General features: G+C 38.8%; 1 protein-coding gene across 3 annotated transcripts in view; it reads right to left on the reverse strand.

Annotated features, from left to right (window-relative positions):
- slc12a4 (solute carrier family 12 member 4) overlaps nucleotides 1-17,212 on the reverse strand; it is a 37,429-nt gene extending 20,217 nt beyond the window's left edge. The window contains exons 1-2 of one of the 3 annotated variants that reach the window (XM_052147166.1): nucleotides 17,115-17,212; nucleotides 16,116-16,430 (exon numbers count right to left, since the gene is read on the reverse strand). In XM_052147166.1, coding sequence (XP_052003126.1) covers nucleotides 16,116-16,254 — 139 coding nt within the window. In that variant the 5' untranslated portion in view covers nucleotides 16,255-16,430; nucleotides 17,115-17,212. Of the gene's footprint in view, nucleotides 1-16,115; nucleotides 16,431-17,114 lie in introns of those variants that run through there. The other 2 variants (XM_052147158.1, XM_052147151.1) reach the window with 2 other exon arrangements.
- Nucleotides 17,213-17,469: the final 257 nt, after the last annotated feature.

The following is a 17,469-nucleotide window of genomic DNA, read 5'->3' on the forward strand; positions in this document are numbered from 1 at the left end:
AGGCTATTGTCATATGATTATTATTTTATGTTACATATGGTAGTCAAATAAAGGAAAGCCTCCATCATTTACAGCAGGGATGCTCACACTTCTATGGAATGAGATTCTTTTTTTCATCATGTTATTGCAGCAAGATCTACAATGTACAATACAGGCTAAACATTATTACATTACCAAAATTTCAATAGTCTGTAGTAAAATTTGACGAATCACAATACCAGCTTCAAAAACACAACAAATAATAACACAAATTAATTAGTTAATTATGGGAGAATGGTATTAAGTTCTTAAATAGTTTATCAAGACTAGTAAACAGTCAGTAATACAATAACAATAAAAACAGCAATGAATAGAAATAGACTAAAAATAATAGAACAAAAAATACAAATTAAGAAAATTGTACATTTTTTAACAGCTTTAATTTTTTTTTTACAAAAGTAGGCTATCAAGTATTCAAGTAAATATTCAGAATGAAATGCGACATAAAACTACTACAGGTCTTAACTGTATAATTATAATACATTAATACTTAATAAAGCTACTAAAGTCAGTCAAGAGCCATGTGTGTTTTTTTGTTTTCTTGTTGTTTGATAATTATAAGGACACACTGGACAGCAGCAGGTCTATTAGTTTACATTTACACTTACAAATCTGACATTTTAATACAAATCCACTTTTTTTTTCTCCGCTGTTTATATTCACTTTAGACTGTCTGTGTTTACATGAATATATCTCCAAGATGTGCATTTTGGTGGAATTTTTAAATGTATTTGACCATTCAGGTGCGCATTAGCATTTTCAGAACACGCGCATGTTCAGCACACACATACGCCGTCTGTCAATCAAACAGGGCGCAGATGTTACTAGATCACTTGCAAATTATAAAATGATGTGCTCTGAATTACTTTCAACAGCAGAATAAGAATATGAACTTTCTAATACGTGACACAGGCCCTGAATTACTTTCACAAATATAGCTGGTTATTTTTTCATTACTGACGTTTTAATCAGTCTGATTGTCTGGTCGGACAAGTAAAATGATCTTTCACTTGCCCCTTCAAAAATCCACTTGTCCCAGACAAGCGGAAATGTCAAGCCCTGATTAAATATTGTATTCAACATTCATAATAAAAAAAAAATTCTTCTGCAGTATAGCTAAAGTAAATGTATGTTGTTTTAAAGGAGTTTTAGATATTTTAGAAAACAAGTAAAAAAATATTTTTGAAAATATCAAATACTTTTGTTCTAGTTTATAAAGGGGTAAGACTACACTCTCTTAACTTTATGTTCACTTTGATCCAACTTAAGACACAAAAAACAAACTTTCTCTTCCTAATAGAGCTATGTATTGCTAATTTTCTTCATGATAAGATACACACAGTGAACTTGACACATATATTACGATTCACTATGTCGCGAGCCATCATGTTATAATCTAGCTGCAGCAAACGCGCGCGAGTGACGAGCGTCCCTGTGCAAGAATGTGCATCAGCCGAGAGAAGATTCAATCAAATCTTTGGCGTCATTTTTCGACGCGCAGGGCAGTCCCATAGACTTCCATGTATCTCCGCGAACCGGAGCGTGCAGCGTTCAAATGTCACGTCTCGGGTAAGCTTATGCCGCGAACGGGTGGACAGTCGAGACCGCGATAAATAACAATCAAAAGGAATACGCTACAATGGCCCTCCAACTGTGTTGTGATGTTTAAAACCCCGGACACGTCACGTTCTACATATCTCCGAACCGGAGCGTATAGCGTTGAAATGTCACGTCTCGGGTAAGCTCACGCCGCGAACGGGTCGAAAGTCGAGACCGCGATCAATAAAAATCAAAAGGAATACGCTACAATGGCCCTCCAACCGGTTTTTATGTTTCCAAACCGGACGCGTCGTAAAACGACGCCAAAGGTACACCCGGCGCGTCAATAAGCGACGCCAAGGGGTCCTGCCCGAGCGTCCGTATGTGACGAGTTGGGGTGTGAGAATGTGTTGCAACCTGAGTTTATTTTCATAATACACTTCCTTATTATTGACCTTTAATAAAGGATGTTTTAAAGATATAACATCGGGGTGTTTCATTGCGAAACTAAATAATCTTTTTATCTCGATCTTGTTTTATAATCGTTGGAAGACAAAATCGTAATTGAAAATACAATTGGATTAATTGCCCATTCATTTACCATAAGCATTTATCTCTTCTAGAGTACAAGAACATTGTATTGAACATTATAATTGTTTGATTAAAATACTTTTATTTTCTAATCGATTCTCTATTTTCTTTGTGTATGCAATCATGGCTATATTTAGATCCTTAATGTTAGTAAACCTTACAGCTGTTCATTGAAAATCCAGTTTATAGTCTTGAGCTTGTATACTTGTTGTAAGTACATGTTTATAGTAAAAACTTTATTTTAGTATTTCTCTAACGGTTACAAATGTTTTGTATTTTTCAATTATCTTCATACATCGCACACACATACTGTTGTTCCATACTAGTACATGGCATGACTGAGGCACATTTGGGGGCCAGCTGTAGAGAACAGTTCTGTTCAAACATCTCCAAATTGTTGACAAGACGATAGCCTAAAGGTAGACCAAAAAGATAAAAAGGAAATTTGCAAATTATACCTCCAAAGTGGAACACAGTGAATATGATCCTGCAAAGATGGTGGTTTCAAGGCGCCAGTACACTAGACAGTGATTATTAAAGGGATAGAAAATGAAAATTCATTTTCACAACCTCATGCCATCCCAGATGTGTATATTTTTTTGTTCTTCAAAACACCAAAACTTTGAAGTTCCAAAAAGCTCATAAAAGCAGCATAACATTATCCATACCACTCTATGGTTTAAAAAAATATATATCTTCTGAAGCGATCCAATCCATTGAACTGACCAAAACATAACTTTTCACTGGGGATGTCATAAAATATTGATATATCAATTATTAATCAGCATGTTTTATAATCTATACATTTTTGAAGCATTGATATATTAACATCATCTGACATTCAAATTAGAAGCCTAATTTGTGAGCTTTCATTTCACTGCCAGTTGCATTCCATTTAATGTAGTCTGACAAAATAGCTTTCAGAGACCACAAAAGGGTGTCATTACATTTACTGAAGCCAGTCATGGCATGGACAAGGCAGATAATATATCACATACACACATTAAGAGCTGTTGGCAGTCCACATTTTTTTATTTTTTTTTTATTTTTTATTTTTTGCAGTCCACATTAAGAACTGATAACAGTCCAAAATCACAAAGGCCTTTGTACTTCTTCAAGAATAAACAATATTACGTGTGCAGGTTAGTGTATTGTAACTGGTGCAACTGTGCAAACTGGATGATTAGAAATGGCAATGTTTATTATGCAATTTCCCTGTATGTTTATTATTGAATAGGGGTTTCATTTAAGCTGTCAAACCACAAAAAGACATACTTGTAACTGAAAATACATTGTGTACGCTCTATGAAGGATACGTACATATACTCAATATACTGTATATTCCAGTGATGATTAGAGTAAATAATCTATGATTTTGATAATGATTTGGGTTGAATTTAATGGAAAACAATGCAAGTGTGGTGTGTGCATATGTATCTTTATAAAAAAATATATTTTTTTAGAATGTGCCATAGCATCCGCCAGACGTGTCTGGTGCGCGACCTACTTTAAGTAAACCTGCCTCTCACACTTTGCCAAAATTGTGTTGAGGAATATGTATGAAGACACAAAGACTACTGTCCAATGAGCAGCCCCATTTACATCTGAAAAACCCCCGACATATATCGATAATAATCAGGAAAATCTTCAGATTATTGATATGTGAAATTGGCATAGATCCCAAGCCTAGTTTTCAATATAAATCCTGACATCAGCAGTCTCCTTGGCAATCATGATTTCAAGCTTCATTACACTTCCTAGCGCCATCTAGTGCTCTGTGCATGTGTCAAGCTCTGGGAAGTATAATCGAGCTTGAAATCATGATCTTCCTTTGAGACTGCAATTTTCAAGATGTACAGTGAAAAAGGAGTTAAAGTTCTCACACAAAACTGATTGGATCGCTTCAGAGTCTTATGGATTACTTTTATACTGCCTTCACTGGCTTTTTGCTTCAAAGTTTGGTCACCATTCACTTGCATTATATGGACCTACAATATTGAAAAGGGAACGCGGAAGTGGGACTCAAACTCTGTTCTTTATTAACAGTTTTTTCAAGGTGGTTTTTCAGCCTAAATTCATTGGTCACCAACACAACTGAACTCTGCTTGTGTCTCTCTCTCCGTGTCTCTGGCCTGGTTTCTCCTTTTATTGCTCTCCCCAGTGCTTACTGCAATCAGAAACAGGTGTTAGACCTTATAGCACTCCCGCTTTCTCTCTCTCCAGACAAATGCTCAACTATGCCCCGCTGCCACATACCCCTACCGCCCAACTCAGGGTTCTTTGTTTTTTGGCATCTTTTATGCTGTGGAGCCATTAGAGTGGGGCGTTATCTGAACAGAGGGTGAAGGCACACCCCAACAGGTAGTACTGGAGAGAGAGGCCAGCCCACTTGATGGCAAGACACTTTTTTTCAATGGTGCTGTACTTAGTCTCCCTCAGATAGAGCTTGAAACTAATGTACAGCACCAGCCATTCCTCCCCCTCCACTACCTGAGAGAGCACTGCCCCCAGCCCCCTGTCTGAAGTGTCTGTCTGTAAAAGGAAAGTGAGAGAGAAATAAGGTGAATGTAAAAGCAGTCCATCACAAAGTGCAGCTTTCAAAACCTGCGTAAACGTTGACACTGCTCCATCCTCTGGACCGGATCTGGTGCTCCCTTTTAGTGATATCAGTCAACAGGCTGGTGGTTGCCGAATAATTAGGCACAAACCTTCTATAATAGCCAGCCCTAGGAACTGTCTCACCTCCTTTTTGGTCTTTGGTCTCGGGGAGGGTGCAACAATATGTGCTGAAATGTTGCGCAGTGACACTGCTTCCAGGTATCGCGTTGCATAATCCACCAGAACTAATACAAAGCAATGCCCGCGCGCTGTCCGTTCTAATCTGCTGACGAGGTCCATGTCAATTCTCTTGAAAGAAACCTCGTTTAGTGTTAGAGGGCACAATGTTGCTTTTGGGGTGGTCAGTGGGTTCACCAACTGACATCTGTGGCATGCTGCACACCAACTGCAGACATCCTCGCAAATGCCCGGCCAATAAATATGGGCCATTATGCAGTTGAGTGTTTTTTTCTGCCCCAAGTGTCCCACCATCAGATTATAATGAGCTGCCTGGATTAACATTTCCCGATGGCTCTTCGGTACCAACAACTGGGCTGCACCTTCCTTTGTCTGAGCATCCTGCGTCGCTCGATTCAACCGCTCTTTTATAATAGCGAAGTACTTATATGAAAGTGCAATTTTTGGCTGGAGCTGTTGACCATCAATAACTTTCACTTGATCAAAAGTATGCTTAAGGGTTTCATATCTCAACTGCTCCAGAGGGACGTCCTATTCAGGAAATCCTCTAAGGACGGGAGGGGCTGAAGCCTCACCCTCCCTTATGTCATCCTGCAGAGGAGCTGATGAACACTGCCCTGGCACTGCCTCCGCTACCAAGGCATCGCACATCTCATATCTAATAATTTTCTCGCAGGACCAATCCACACATATTCCCTTGAGAAAATTCTGGACAATTAGTTCCCAAAATTAGTGGAGGGGTGAGGCGGGAACTAACCGCAGCCTCCACTCTATACTTCTGCCACCGAAATGTAATGATGAGTGACACTACAGGATAATTGTGAATATCCCCATCCACACACCTCACCTTAACCTTTTACTTGTGCCCAAAGCCTCGTCTTGAAACAAATAGTGGTGTATAGTGGTCTGATTGCAGCCAGTATCCACCAAGGCTTGATGTGTACTCCCCTCGACACTCACCGGTATTCTGTATGCTCTAGCTCAATTGAGCACAGCCTGTGGAGTGTCGGGGACCCAGACCAATGTTCCCAGCTCCATCACAGGACATTGGTCCAGAAATGATCAGGTTCCCTGCAACTCCAGCATGCCAGCCTAGGTGTTATGTCCGCACCTGCGTTAGTAGGTTTAGCCACCTGAGGGGGAGAGTGAAGAGATATAGAGGGCACCGGCAGCAGAGAAAAACCCAGCAAACGGGGAGCCGGCTTCGGAGGGACATTCCCACATTTGGGGTAGGATGGAAAAAAGGGACAGAGTGAGAGTGAGAGGAGAGAAAGTGGGGGGGCAGGGGAGAGAGAGTGGGAGGGGTCTTATGCCCTCTGGTATGCCGACATGCCGACGTATGCCGACATATGGTCCTCAGCCAATTGGACAGCCTCCTCCAGTGACGGCGGGCAATTTCACTGGACCCACTCCGCCATTCCTTTCAGCAGACAACGGATAAACTGCTCCGGCACCACCAGATTGACTACTTCTTCTGCGTCATGGAGTCACCGCAACTTCCCTGGACAACAGTGGAATGAGTTTGGCCTCCCACTGTGTATGCGGCCAAATCCAGATCTCTTCCGTTCTCTGAAACAAGTCCAGGAATGCCTCTGGTTCATCTTCTTGCCCCAATTTAATGAAGGCGGCCAGAGACATGGGGGCTGCTTTCTACTGGCATTGTAAGCTCTGGATCACCTGCTGGTTCTCTGCTTGAGAACCTCCTGGAACTGACGATCCTGATCCTTGCAAAGCTCAAGCAGGGCCTGATGTTGGGAATGATGCATGCTGGCAAGAGATTGAATGACTTCAGTCAACGGCAAGGACTCCATACCGGCATGTACTTCTTCCAAACTCCCAGGTTTCGGCACCACTGTAACAGGTTTGTCGTTGTGGGAAGGAAGAAATGGGACTCATGTACGTTGAACTCAAATTCCATTCTTTATTAACAGTTGTGGCAGGGTGGAGGGCGGGGCCGGGTCGTGATTCTACACACCCGGTACCATATCAGGCTAATTAAGCCTCCGAGAGGGATAAAGGCTGACTGCGGAGGATGGTGCAGGAGAGAGAGATCGTTTACGGACATGTCCGTCATGTGTGTGTTGTTGTCTTTTGTTTAAGTTTACAATTAAAATATAATTTACATTGCCAAGCCGGCTCTCGCCTCCTCCTTTCCATTGAACAGCTTTACAACAGTTTTTTCAAGGTGGCTTTTCAGCCTAAACTCAAGGTCACCAAGACAACTGAAGTCTGCCTGTGTCTCTAGTATTATTGCTCTCCCCAGTGCTTACTGCAATCAGAAACAGGTGTTAGACCTTATAACGCTCAAGTGTGTGCCCTTACCGCTTTCTCTCTCTCCGGACGAACACTCAACCACGCCCCTGCTGCTACAGGGTTGTAGTAGTGTGTCTATGACTATAACTAAACACAATATTCATGCTGCAGTGATGCCCCTATACTGTTAGTTTTTAATTAGGAATACAAATAGTGTCTGCAACTATTTGTATCGTGGTGTAAATAGCATCTACATTTATTTGTACCAGGGTGCAAAAGCATCTGCCAAACTATTTTGTTTTGGAAAATGCTCAAGCTGATTAACCACAGAAAAAATGTTACAACCATGTAAGGAGCTTATGTTCTATTAAACATTTAAAGTCTTCATTATTAGTGAATGTCACGCTGTTAAGGACTATTTTAGCTCTAGAGTTTTTTGGCAATATATTGAGTTATGATGACATACTTGGTTGTTTGATGTGATTTTCATAATAACATCCGCTGTGTGGGTACATTACTGTGTGTGTGTGCAGTCCTGTGTGCCCCTGACTGTGATGTTATATATTAGTGTACTAATTTGTGATTAACCACTGTGCTGATAACAAACCCACTCTGATCTCTCAACTGGAGAAAGAGGTCCCTAGACAGACACAGCACTCTCCTGATGCTTCCTTAAAGGTTAGTCAACCAGCTCCAGTGAGTATTACAGTATGAAAAACAGTCCATATCAATTACTTACAGTCCATGCGTTACTTATTTAGTGCACTACTAAATGTGCATAATAATGCTAACTTGTTTCATTTTACCTTGTCAATAATTAGCAGTTTTCATATTATGTCATATTTGCTGTATAAATCTTACTGTATATGATTTTATCTTCTAGACACATGTTCACAGATTTGCATGGAGATGTACCTCTTATTCTGCAAAATTTCTGAAGAGGCAAATTTGCTTGACCACTTATGGCAAAAACAGTTTAGCTGAAAGTTAAAGCACATCATTTACACTGTTATTCAGAAAGCAGGGTTACAATGAATTTACAGATAAAAAAAAAAACTATAATAATAATCATTAAGAGATTAATACTAGTGGTCGACAGATATATCGCAGAGGCTGATAAATCTGCAATATTCTGAATTTTTCATCATCGACGTTGGCTGATAATTTTTTCTGTTTGGACTATTTAATTGTTTTGGAGGTCGATGAAAATTGCCTGCTTGCATGTGAAGCATCTGAGACATGTAAATGACCCATCATGGTTTGTTTTTTTTGTTACATTCCATCATGTTACTACAATAATGAACCGCTCATCTAATATCTTTCTCTGAAGCGTGCATTCTATCTGCCAGTTAAAAAACTTAAGTATCAGGATCAAAAGTTACTCTCATTCACAAATCATGAAGCAGGCAATCCAGACTGTTTAAACTGTCAGGAGATTGAATCTCACACTGGATCTGCACAAGCACATGAGTGCAACTTCAAGGCTGCATCCAAAACCAGGAAAATGCTGCCTCTGGAAGCTCTATATGGACGTACGATGAAAATAAGACGCTTTTCAAACTGCTTGGAGACCAGATTCCTTAGGTGTTCAATTCATTCAAAACAGAATTCAGTTAAGCCATTAACTGATTAGGCAGCAAGGTAGCAAGTCAGCTGCCTACATTTTCAGATGCAGCCCAAAGTAAAAGTGCTTCACGTGTGCTGTGAGTAAATGTCTTAACATAGACATGCCATCCATGGTTGGTGAACTACTGGATGTACAGATATTTCCTTCTTCCTAATATATGAATAATTTCTTCATTTTCATCAGTAAATTACAAATATGTGATGACTAAACAGAAATCTGAAGAAACTGCTATCTACCATTTAAAATACAATAAAAAATTTTTGTTTTGTTTGACATTTTATAAATATAGTGTTAAATAAGAGATTATTATTTTTTTTTAGCAATTTTATGTTTGTTACTATATTAAATTGTATGATATAACGGCATTGTATAGGTCTATCAGCCACCCTGCTCTCTGAATATCGGTATCACCATTGACCATTAAAAAACCCATATCGGTCGACCACTATTTTATACTTAATGGAAAAGAGATGTCTTCTCAGGTGATCATTGCCTGATGGATTATGAAAAATGAAAAGTGTACTCCCACACTGTGTAAGTTAATAATTTCAGCGTTTCAATCTGAGGGAGATGACAGGTGAGTATGACTTGGAGTTTAAAACACAATGGAACAGTTTCAAAGAATTTTTTCCGCCTTCTTTAACAATGTAAATGTGGCAAACTTTTTTACATTTCCAATTTTAAAAACCTTTATTGTAAATGTATAATATTGTACTAATATTATTAATAACATATAATATTATAATACATAATATATATTTAATATATAATATTACTCTGGAATAAGTAAGAAAAAAAATCAGGAACCATAGCTGCAATGAGGCTTCTAACACAGCTGCTGAGGGAGTGACAGAAAATGTGGCCTGTTTCTCCCTTCTTACTGCTCTATATTTGTATCTTCTTTTGCAAAGCTCTGAAAGCATAATCACAGTTTTTTTTTTTTTTTTTTTTGCTGTTGGAGCAAATGGGTATGCAAAAATCGAATTTGTTGTGGTCACCTCTTCACCGCCATTCAAGTTTATCCAACTATGTCGACCTCTGCTTTGTGAACGCGGATGAATGAAAAGGGTCAATTGATTTGTATTTGCATAGCATATGGAATCTTCATAATCACAAATAGGTTTTCAGACCGTGGTTTTGGATTTTAGCCGCTGTTCTACCAACCAAGCTTTTAAAAGATCATTGGATGGATAGCCTGTCTTTTATCTTTTTCCTGAGAAGAGAGGAGTGTTTCTTTCAGGCACAATAGCCCATGATTGTCAATAGCCTTTTCTCTATTAGGAAAGTACAGTTGAGTAAGTCTGTGGAATTCTACCATGCTGGGAGAGCAGAATGTTTGCAGACTTTGATGTCCATTAATAAGGGAGAATCTAGAGCCAGAGGGAGAAGAAGCTGTACTGTACTACTCATTAAGCTCCAGTACTGTAATTTAAAATCACAAGCACCAAGATATATAATTATTAGTGCTGTCAGTCGATAAGATTTTTTTAATCACGATTAATCACATTATTTTTCATAGTCAATTGCGATTAATCACAGATATTGAAAGTGCTGAAATTTGACAATATATATACTTTTTCCTGTCAAAGTGCATTTATGTCCGTCTTAGGAAAGAAAACTAAACAATATGTAACAATACAGTATAAAGCTTTATTAATCTGTTCACATGTGCAATCAAACGGTGCGATTACACTAGGCTGGGCTCAGACGTTGGGCTGAAGCGGTTGTCATAATAAACCATCTGCTCAAATAGTCTTTTCAACATCACAAAATCTTTATTTTTATATGTTACAAACATTCAATCAATCATTAAATAAAAGAGTAAAGCCGTTATCGTCGGAGCGCACTGTTTTGATGCCGCAAAGCGGCCATGTTTTCTGATATCAAACAAAGAATATACAAACAAGTCAGTCCACTCGAGCCTTCTCCCATTCCGTCCATCACTCATTCTAACCACTTCCGGTGCTGGGAAAGTGGAGGGGCTTTTAGAACCTTTAATGCTTCTAAGGCAAACTCAGAATCCCATGCTGCATTGCATGTAAACAATACAGTGGCATGGATAGCCGGCAAGAGCATTCGCGATCTCATCTTATCTATCACAATTAAACATTATAAACATGATCATATATAATCTGTCCCCAGTTCATCTACTATGAAGTGAAAGTTAATATCTTTTTTTTTTTTTAAATTACAGCACACATTAAAGAACTCACACTAGGGTGTCTGCAAGTAATGGAGAAATGAACGTGTGAAAAGGTCCTACACAAAGTCTTCTGCTGTATACAGACAGAAATTGCTCTTAATTAGCATCAATTCAAGGAATATTAAACATTTGCCAATTCTCTGTGTGAGTTTGACTAATTGAAAAAACTATTCCCCATAGGTTAAGTATTCATTGCAATGGACAATCAATCTCTTAAACACTCATCCTCCCCAATATTAATCAGCTGGCAGACTGTGGCTATCCACTATGTTAGAGCAGTCATGAAGTCACATTGAGGGTTGTTCCCTTTGATTTTGATTGGGCCCCCTTGATCAAGTTTCGGCATTGGTCCGTGGGCATCAGAAGTTTCAGGGGGACCACAAGGACAATCTAGGGGGGGAAATGCGCTCACTGGTCCCCCGTTAAATCCTACCATGGATACAACTAATAATTGTCTTAAAAAGATCACATTGGATATGACTTGGCTGCTCTGATGAACTCCTAAAATAACATTTAAATTCTTGAGTGTTATTTAACTACTGTAAAATCCCCAGTGTCCTGTTCCAGAATTTATCTATACCTTCAAGCTCACCCTATATTAGGAAAGATCCCAAAGTAAGCCGAATTAGTATATTGTATCTGTTATTGGATGCTTGACTTGCCCCCATTCTGCACATGAGATATAGATAACCCCTGAATAATCAATAAGGGGATCAGTGACTGCTTTTATACCTACAGTATTTATTATCTTTCTTCATGATCTCAATGTTAGTCTAAAAAACTATTTCATGTAAGAGATTAGTAAGAAAAGACATATTATGAGACATTCTCTGCCTGTCAGGTAGAGCTGTCTTTCAGTAAAACCTAATACAGGCCTCTTCTCAGGAAGAGGACCCATTGTAGCAAGCCTAAAGAACCAACATGGACATGATGAGCTCAAACAAATTCTTGGTGTGAGGACTGACAGGCAGCTCCCTCTCCAAAATAGACATATTTTCTATGTCAAATAACTATCCCTCAGGTTCTAGGGAGGATTACTGACTTCCTGGGCTTTAGGAGGCAGTTGAGTTAGAATATACCAGCTAGTTTTATGTCATGCCCACCCATATATATATATATATATATATATACATACTGTGTATATATATTATTTGAGCCTGCCATAGATAATACTTTGTCTGAGAAAAACAACTGGGATAACATTTGCTTGCCATATCTTTTTTACCTATGTTGCTATGTATACAGGGGTCAGACAACAATGTTATTTCATCCTAACAACATCTTTAATACAACTACATATAGATGCCAGAATGAACATGAGGTGCCTGATATTCAGATTATACAGAGTTTAAAGGGAGTGTTCACCCAAAAATGAAAATTATCTCATCATTTACTCACCTTCATGAGACTTTTTGCTTCTGCGGAACACAATGGTGACCAGAACTTTGAAGGTCCAAAAAGCATATAGGCAACAACAAAGGCAAGTACATAAGACTCCATTGGTTAAATCTAGATATTTAGAAGCAATATGATAGGTGTGTATATTGATATTTAAGTCCTTTTTTACTAAAGATTTCTGCCCATTAGGTGTTGATATGGACAAAGAATGCAAATCTGCAAAAGCAATAGAAGAACCATGTGTAAGTGGAGATTAATAGTAAAAAAGCACTTAAATATTGATCTGTTTCTCACAGATAAAATGATCTGTTTCACAGGTCTGTTTCTGAGATATTCTTCTAAAAATCTTCATTTGTGTTCAGCAGAAGACAGAAAGTCATACACATCTGAAATTGCATGAGGGTAAGTAAATGATGAGAGAATTTGTTTTTGGGTGAAATATAACCTTAAGATTTCCTGAGATCTCTTTAAGTTATTTGCCTGTGTATGATGCTCGCAAAGTGCTCCCCTTGTATTCTGTTCAATAAGTTGAGAGATCTCTAACCTGCTCTCTATTTCTCTTTCTCTTTCTCTCTCTCTCTCTCTCTGTTCTCTCCTTGGCTAATATTCTCAATTGTGCACACAGGACAGGACTGTAAAAATACTCATATTCATGGAAAAATCTCTCTTTATCTACTTTCCTCACTCTCTTCCTCTTGTTTCCTCGCAGTAATGTGGAAGTAAGACATGAAGTGGTGTAGGGGTTTGGTGCTCTGGTCGCTTATCCATTACAGGCCTGTTTTAGCACAATGACCACAGTGTGCAGTCCTGCATTGCCAAGCTGACACATTGGAAAACAAAGTTAGCAGTGTGAACACCCTGCTTCTGCTCAGCCCCTCCTAAAGCTAAACCACCCACCAGTGCAGCAGCTGCCACACTAGACTAGTCTTCATCAACCTAAGTTGAAGTCACACCACAAGTTTATGCCTTAGCCAAATACATTTAAACTAAAAAAAGTTTTTCACAATTCCTGACATTTAATGGTAGAACAAATTCCCTGTCTTAGGTCAGTTAGTATCACTACTTTATTTTAAGAATGTGAAATGTCAGAATAATAGTAGAGAGAATGATTTATTTCAGCTTTTATTTATTTCATCACATTCCTAGTGGGTCAGAAGTTTACATACACTTTATTAGTATTTGGTAGCATTGCCATTAAATTGTTTAACTTTGGTCAAACATTTTGAAGCTTTGAACAAACTGAATTTTGGCCCATTCCTCCAGACAGAACTGGTGAAACTGTGTCAGGTTTGTACGCCTCCTTGCTTCACGCTTTTTCAGTTCTACCCACATATTTTCGGATTGAGGTCAGGGCTTTGTGATGGCCACTGCAATACCTTGACTTTGTTGTCCTTGAGCCATTTTGCCACAATTTTGGAGGTATGCTTGGGGTCATTGTCCATTTGGAAGACCCATTTGCGACAAGCTTTAACTTCCTGGCTGATGTCTTGAGATGTTGCTTCAGTATATCCACATCATTTTTCTTCCTCATGATATCATCTATTTTGTGAAGTGCACCAGTCTCCCCTGCAGCAAAGCACCCCCACAACATGATGCTGCCACCCCCATGCTTCACGATTGGGATGGTGATCTTCAGCTTGCAAGCCTCACCCTTTCTCCTCCAAACATAACAATGGTTATTATGGCCAAACAGTACAATTTTTGTTTCATCAGACCACAGGACATTTCTTCAAAATGTAAGATATTTGTCCCCACATCTGATTTCTTTTGATTTTCCCATGATGTCAAACAAAAAGGAACTGAATTTGAAGGTGGGCCATAAAATACATCCACAATTATACATCCAGTTTAGTACACCTCCTATCAGTAGCTAATTGGCTAATTGTCTAACGGCTTGACATCATTTTCTGGAATTTTCCAAGCTGCTTAAAGGCACGGTTAACTTAGTGTATGTAAAAGTCTGACCCACTGAAATTGTGATATAGTTAATTTAAAGTGAAAGAATGTGTCTGTACACAATTGTTGGGGAAATTACTCAACAATGTATGATGCACAAAGTAGATGTCCTAAACAACTTGCCAAAACTATAGTTTGCTGATATTAAATCTGTGGAGTGGTTAAAAAATGAGTTTTAATGACTTCAACCTAAGTTTATGTAAACTTCTGACTTCAACTGTACACACCTGCTGTAGACATTCATACAAACGCATCCAGTATGCAAGGACCTACAAACCTATCAGCATCACGTCTAAATCTCTCTCACACTGAAGTCTCCTGAAAACCATCTATGAGGTGAGCGCTGTATGTAAAATCACTCACTAAATTCAGACATGCAGACACATAAAGGGCCATTTTACATTCAGAACAACATTTTATTTGATTCAATCTATGATTCAATGTGTTCATTCATTTTAACATGCCAGCCAAGTGTAGCTTATGGTATATTGCAAATCATGCAATATATTAATAGTTTTGTTTAAGGCTATAGGGAAAAATTTATCAAGACTGGCTCCCATTACGTTCATTATGATTTTGGTGTGTGATTGTTTGCATATCTCATTTATAGAAGCCTCACGTCGTGCATATACCTGATTTGAACCTTTTTACCCTAACACTAAAAAAAACGAGATATAGTGCCCTCCATACGTTTTGGAACAGTGAGATTCTTTTCATAATTTTGGCTCTGTATGCCACTACAATGGATTTTGTTTTTTTCCAGCCTAATGATGGCCAGCTTTATTTGTTCTTTCGAGCTCATGTCAACAGTTTACAACTTCCACATTTGAAACCAGACCTTTTAACTGCCTAATTTTTAATGAAATATCTTGGGAACAGTCCACACCTAGTCATGATACAGCTTCTCAATCCATTGTCCCATTACTTTTGAGCCTCAGAAAATGGGGGTTTGTGTATAAAAAGTGCTGTAATTCCTAAACTGTTCACTCAATTTGGATGTGAAAAACTTTAAATTAAAGCTGACAGGCTGCACTTTCAAATTCATAGTGGTGGCATACAGAGCCAAAATCTCTCTATATTTAGAAAACTTTAACTGCATCTTTGCAGACATGATGGTCTCTCCATAGTTACAGCTGCAATGAACAGATGCCGGTCTCTCTCAATAATGCCTTAAGTACTGTACAGTCTTGCTGTTTCTCTCTCTCTCATTTATAATGTGTTCAATTTACTTGAAAAGAGAAATAGAAAAGAGAGAGAAAGGAACAAGATAGAGAAAGAAATGTTAAACCTCTCAACTGCTTCTATGAAAAAGAAAAAGTCTTGGCACAAAGAGAGAGCTCCATCTTTTGTGTAAGTAAATAATTGAAGTCCCATTATTACAAACCCCCCAGTCCCGCCTCTGCTTTGGCTCTGGATTATAGTCCTTTGTCACCAGTGGTGTATTGCATGCCAGCACTATGCCAATTGTCTCTGCTTCAGTTACCTCCTCATATTGAAAATATAGTGCATCACTTTAGAGAGTAACAACTTAATATGGTTCCCATATTGCTGATGGCTTAGGGATGTTTGTTTTGTCAAGAATAACAGGGTTAAATCTCCATTAAACTACATAATCTAAAAAAAAAAAAAAAAAAACTCAGCTCCTATTCCATACAATTTTAGCCTAAAAGTACGTGTTTTTTTTGTGACATAAAAAAAATAAAAAAACCTTACCATCTGAACTGAGTGTGTCTCCATATCCAGGGTATCCTTCCTGTCCTGTGTCTCTGTAATCCACCCAATTTATTCCCTCCAGACTGTCATAGTTTGACTCTGAGTTGTCCTGCACTGGCACCACTGTGAAATGGGGCATGTTTTCATCCGTTTAGTGTGCGTATGAGTTCCTCTCCTTCACTCACTTTTCTTTTGGCAGATAGCACGTTCCCAGCTGAACTCTCCCTCAAATCTCAAACACATTCCTGTAGTCTTTCCTCACTTCCTCTCAAGCCATTTGCATAGTCCCGACCTCCTTCCCCTGGGCTCCTCCTCCTGTACGGGCAAATAGAGTGGCTCTGACACTTTGGCCTGTCTCACTTTTTCCCCTGCTCACTCAGCTGTGTCTAACTCTCCTCTTCATTTATCTCACTCATGTTTCCTGGCTTAAAATGTGAATCACATTCTTGGAAAGAAAAGGGACCAGTATTGGTGATGGTGGCTTCATTCTTCAGCTGTTAAAACTCAAATCCTCTATGGTCTTTGTATGAAAACAACTTTCTTACTAGTCCAGGATCAGATTAATTAAATCAGCTCTAATTTGAGGACTGGGAGAATATAATTGTAGTAAAATATCATGTCACTTATACATGAGAAAATGGTGCTAAAATCTTTTAAAATCTCTCTGTTTCACAGGGGAAACACTACTACGGATTTTGTCTGCACGTCCAAAGGAAATGGTGAATACCTTGGCAAGACAGTGTATAAACAGTGGCTTTTTCCGACAAGTTAAGAGCTAACAGATTAATCACACACATTCACAATATAGTTGTTTTTCCTAAAAATGCACTGAGAGCCTCTTTACATTTTATGGTAAACATTTTTGATTAAAAAAAGCACAGTCTATAAAATACTGACTTACTGGTCTCAACTGTCTCCAGACTTTTGCTCAGATGACCAATATCACACTGTGTGTGTTTGTGTGTTTGAAAAAGAGAGAGATTGAGTGTGTGTGATTACCTGCGTCTGTCACGACTCCCATAGAAACTGTACTCTTCTCTGCCGTGTTCAATGTTAATGTCTCCTCCCAACGTGGGAACTCTGCTATCAGGTAAGAGCCCTTTGTTTGAGTGATTACTCTGTCTGTTGTGTCTCTCAGCTATGATAAGCCTTAATGCAGAAGCAGTAACTTTAAGACCCCTTTTCCACCTGGTATTAAGATGCAGTCAGTGTTAAACACAGGTCTAAACAGGGTCAAAAGGTTTTGTGATCAGATCACAAAACCTGTGGCATCTTGGTGGTGCTGGGGCTTGAACCCAGCCTACCGACCTTCTGGTCAGTAACCCTGAGCCTCAACCACTGAGCCACAACTGCC

The sequence above is a fragment of the Xyrauchen texanus genome, chromosome 2 (genome assembly GCF_025860055.1).
Source record: "Xyrauchen texanus isolate HMW12.3.18 chromosome 2, RBS_HiC_50CHRs, whole genome shotgun sequence".
Lineage (NCBI taxonomy): Eukaryota > Metazoa > Chordata > Actinopteri > Cypriniformes > Catostomidae > Xyrauchen > Xyrauchen texanus.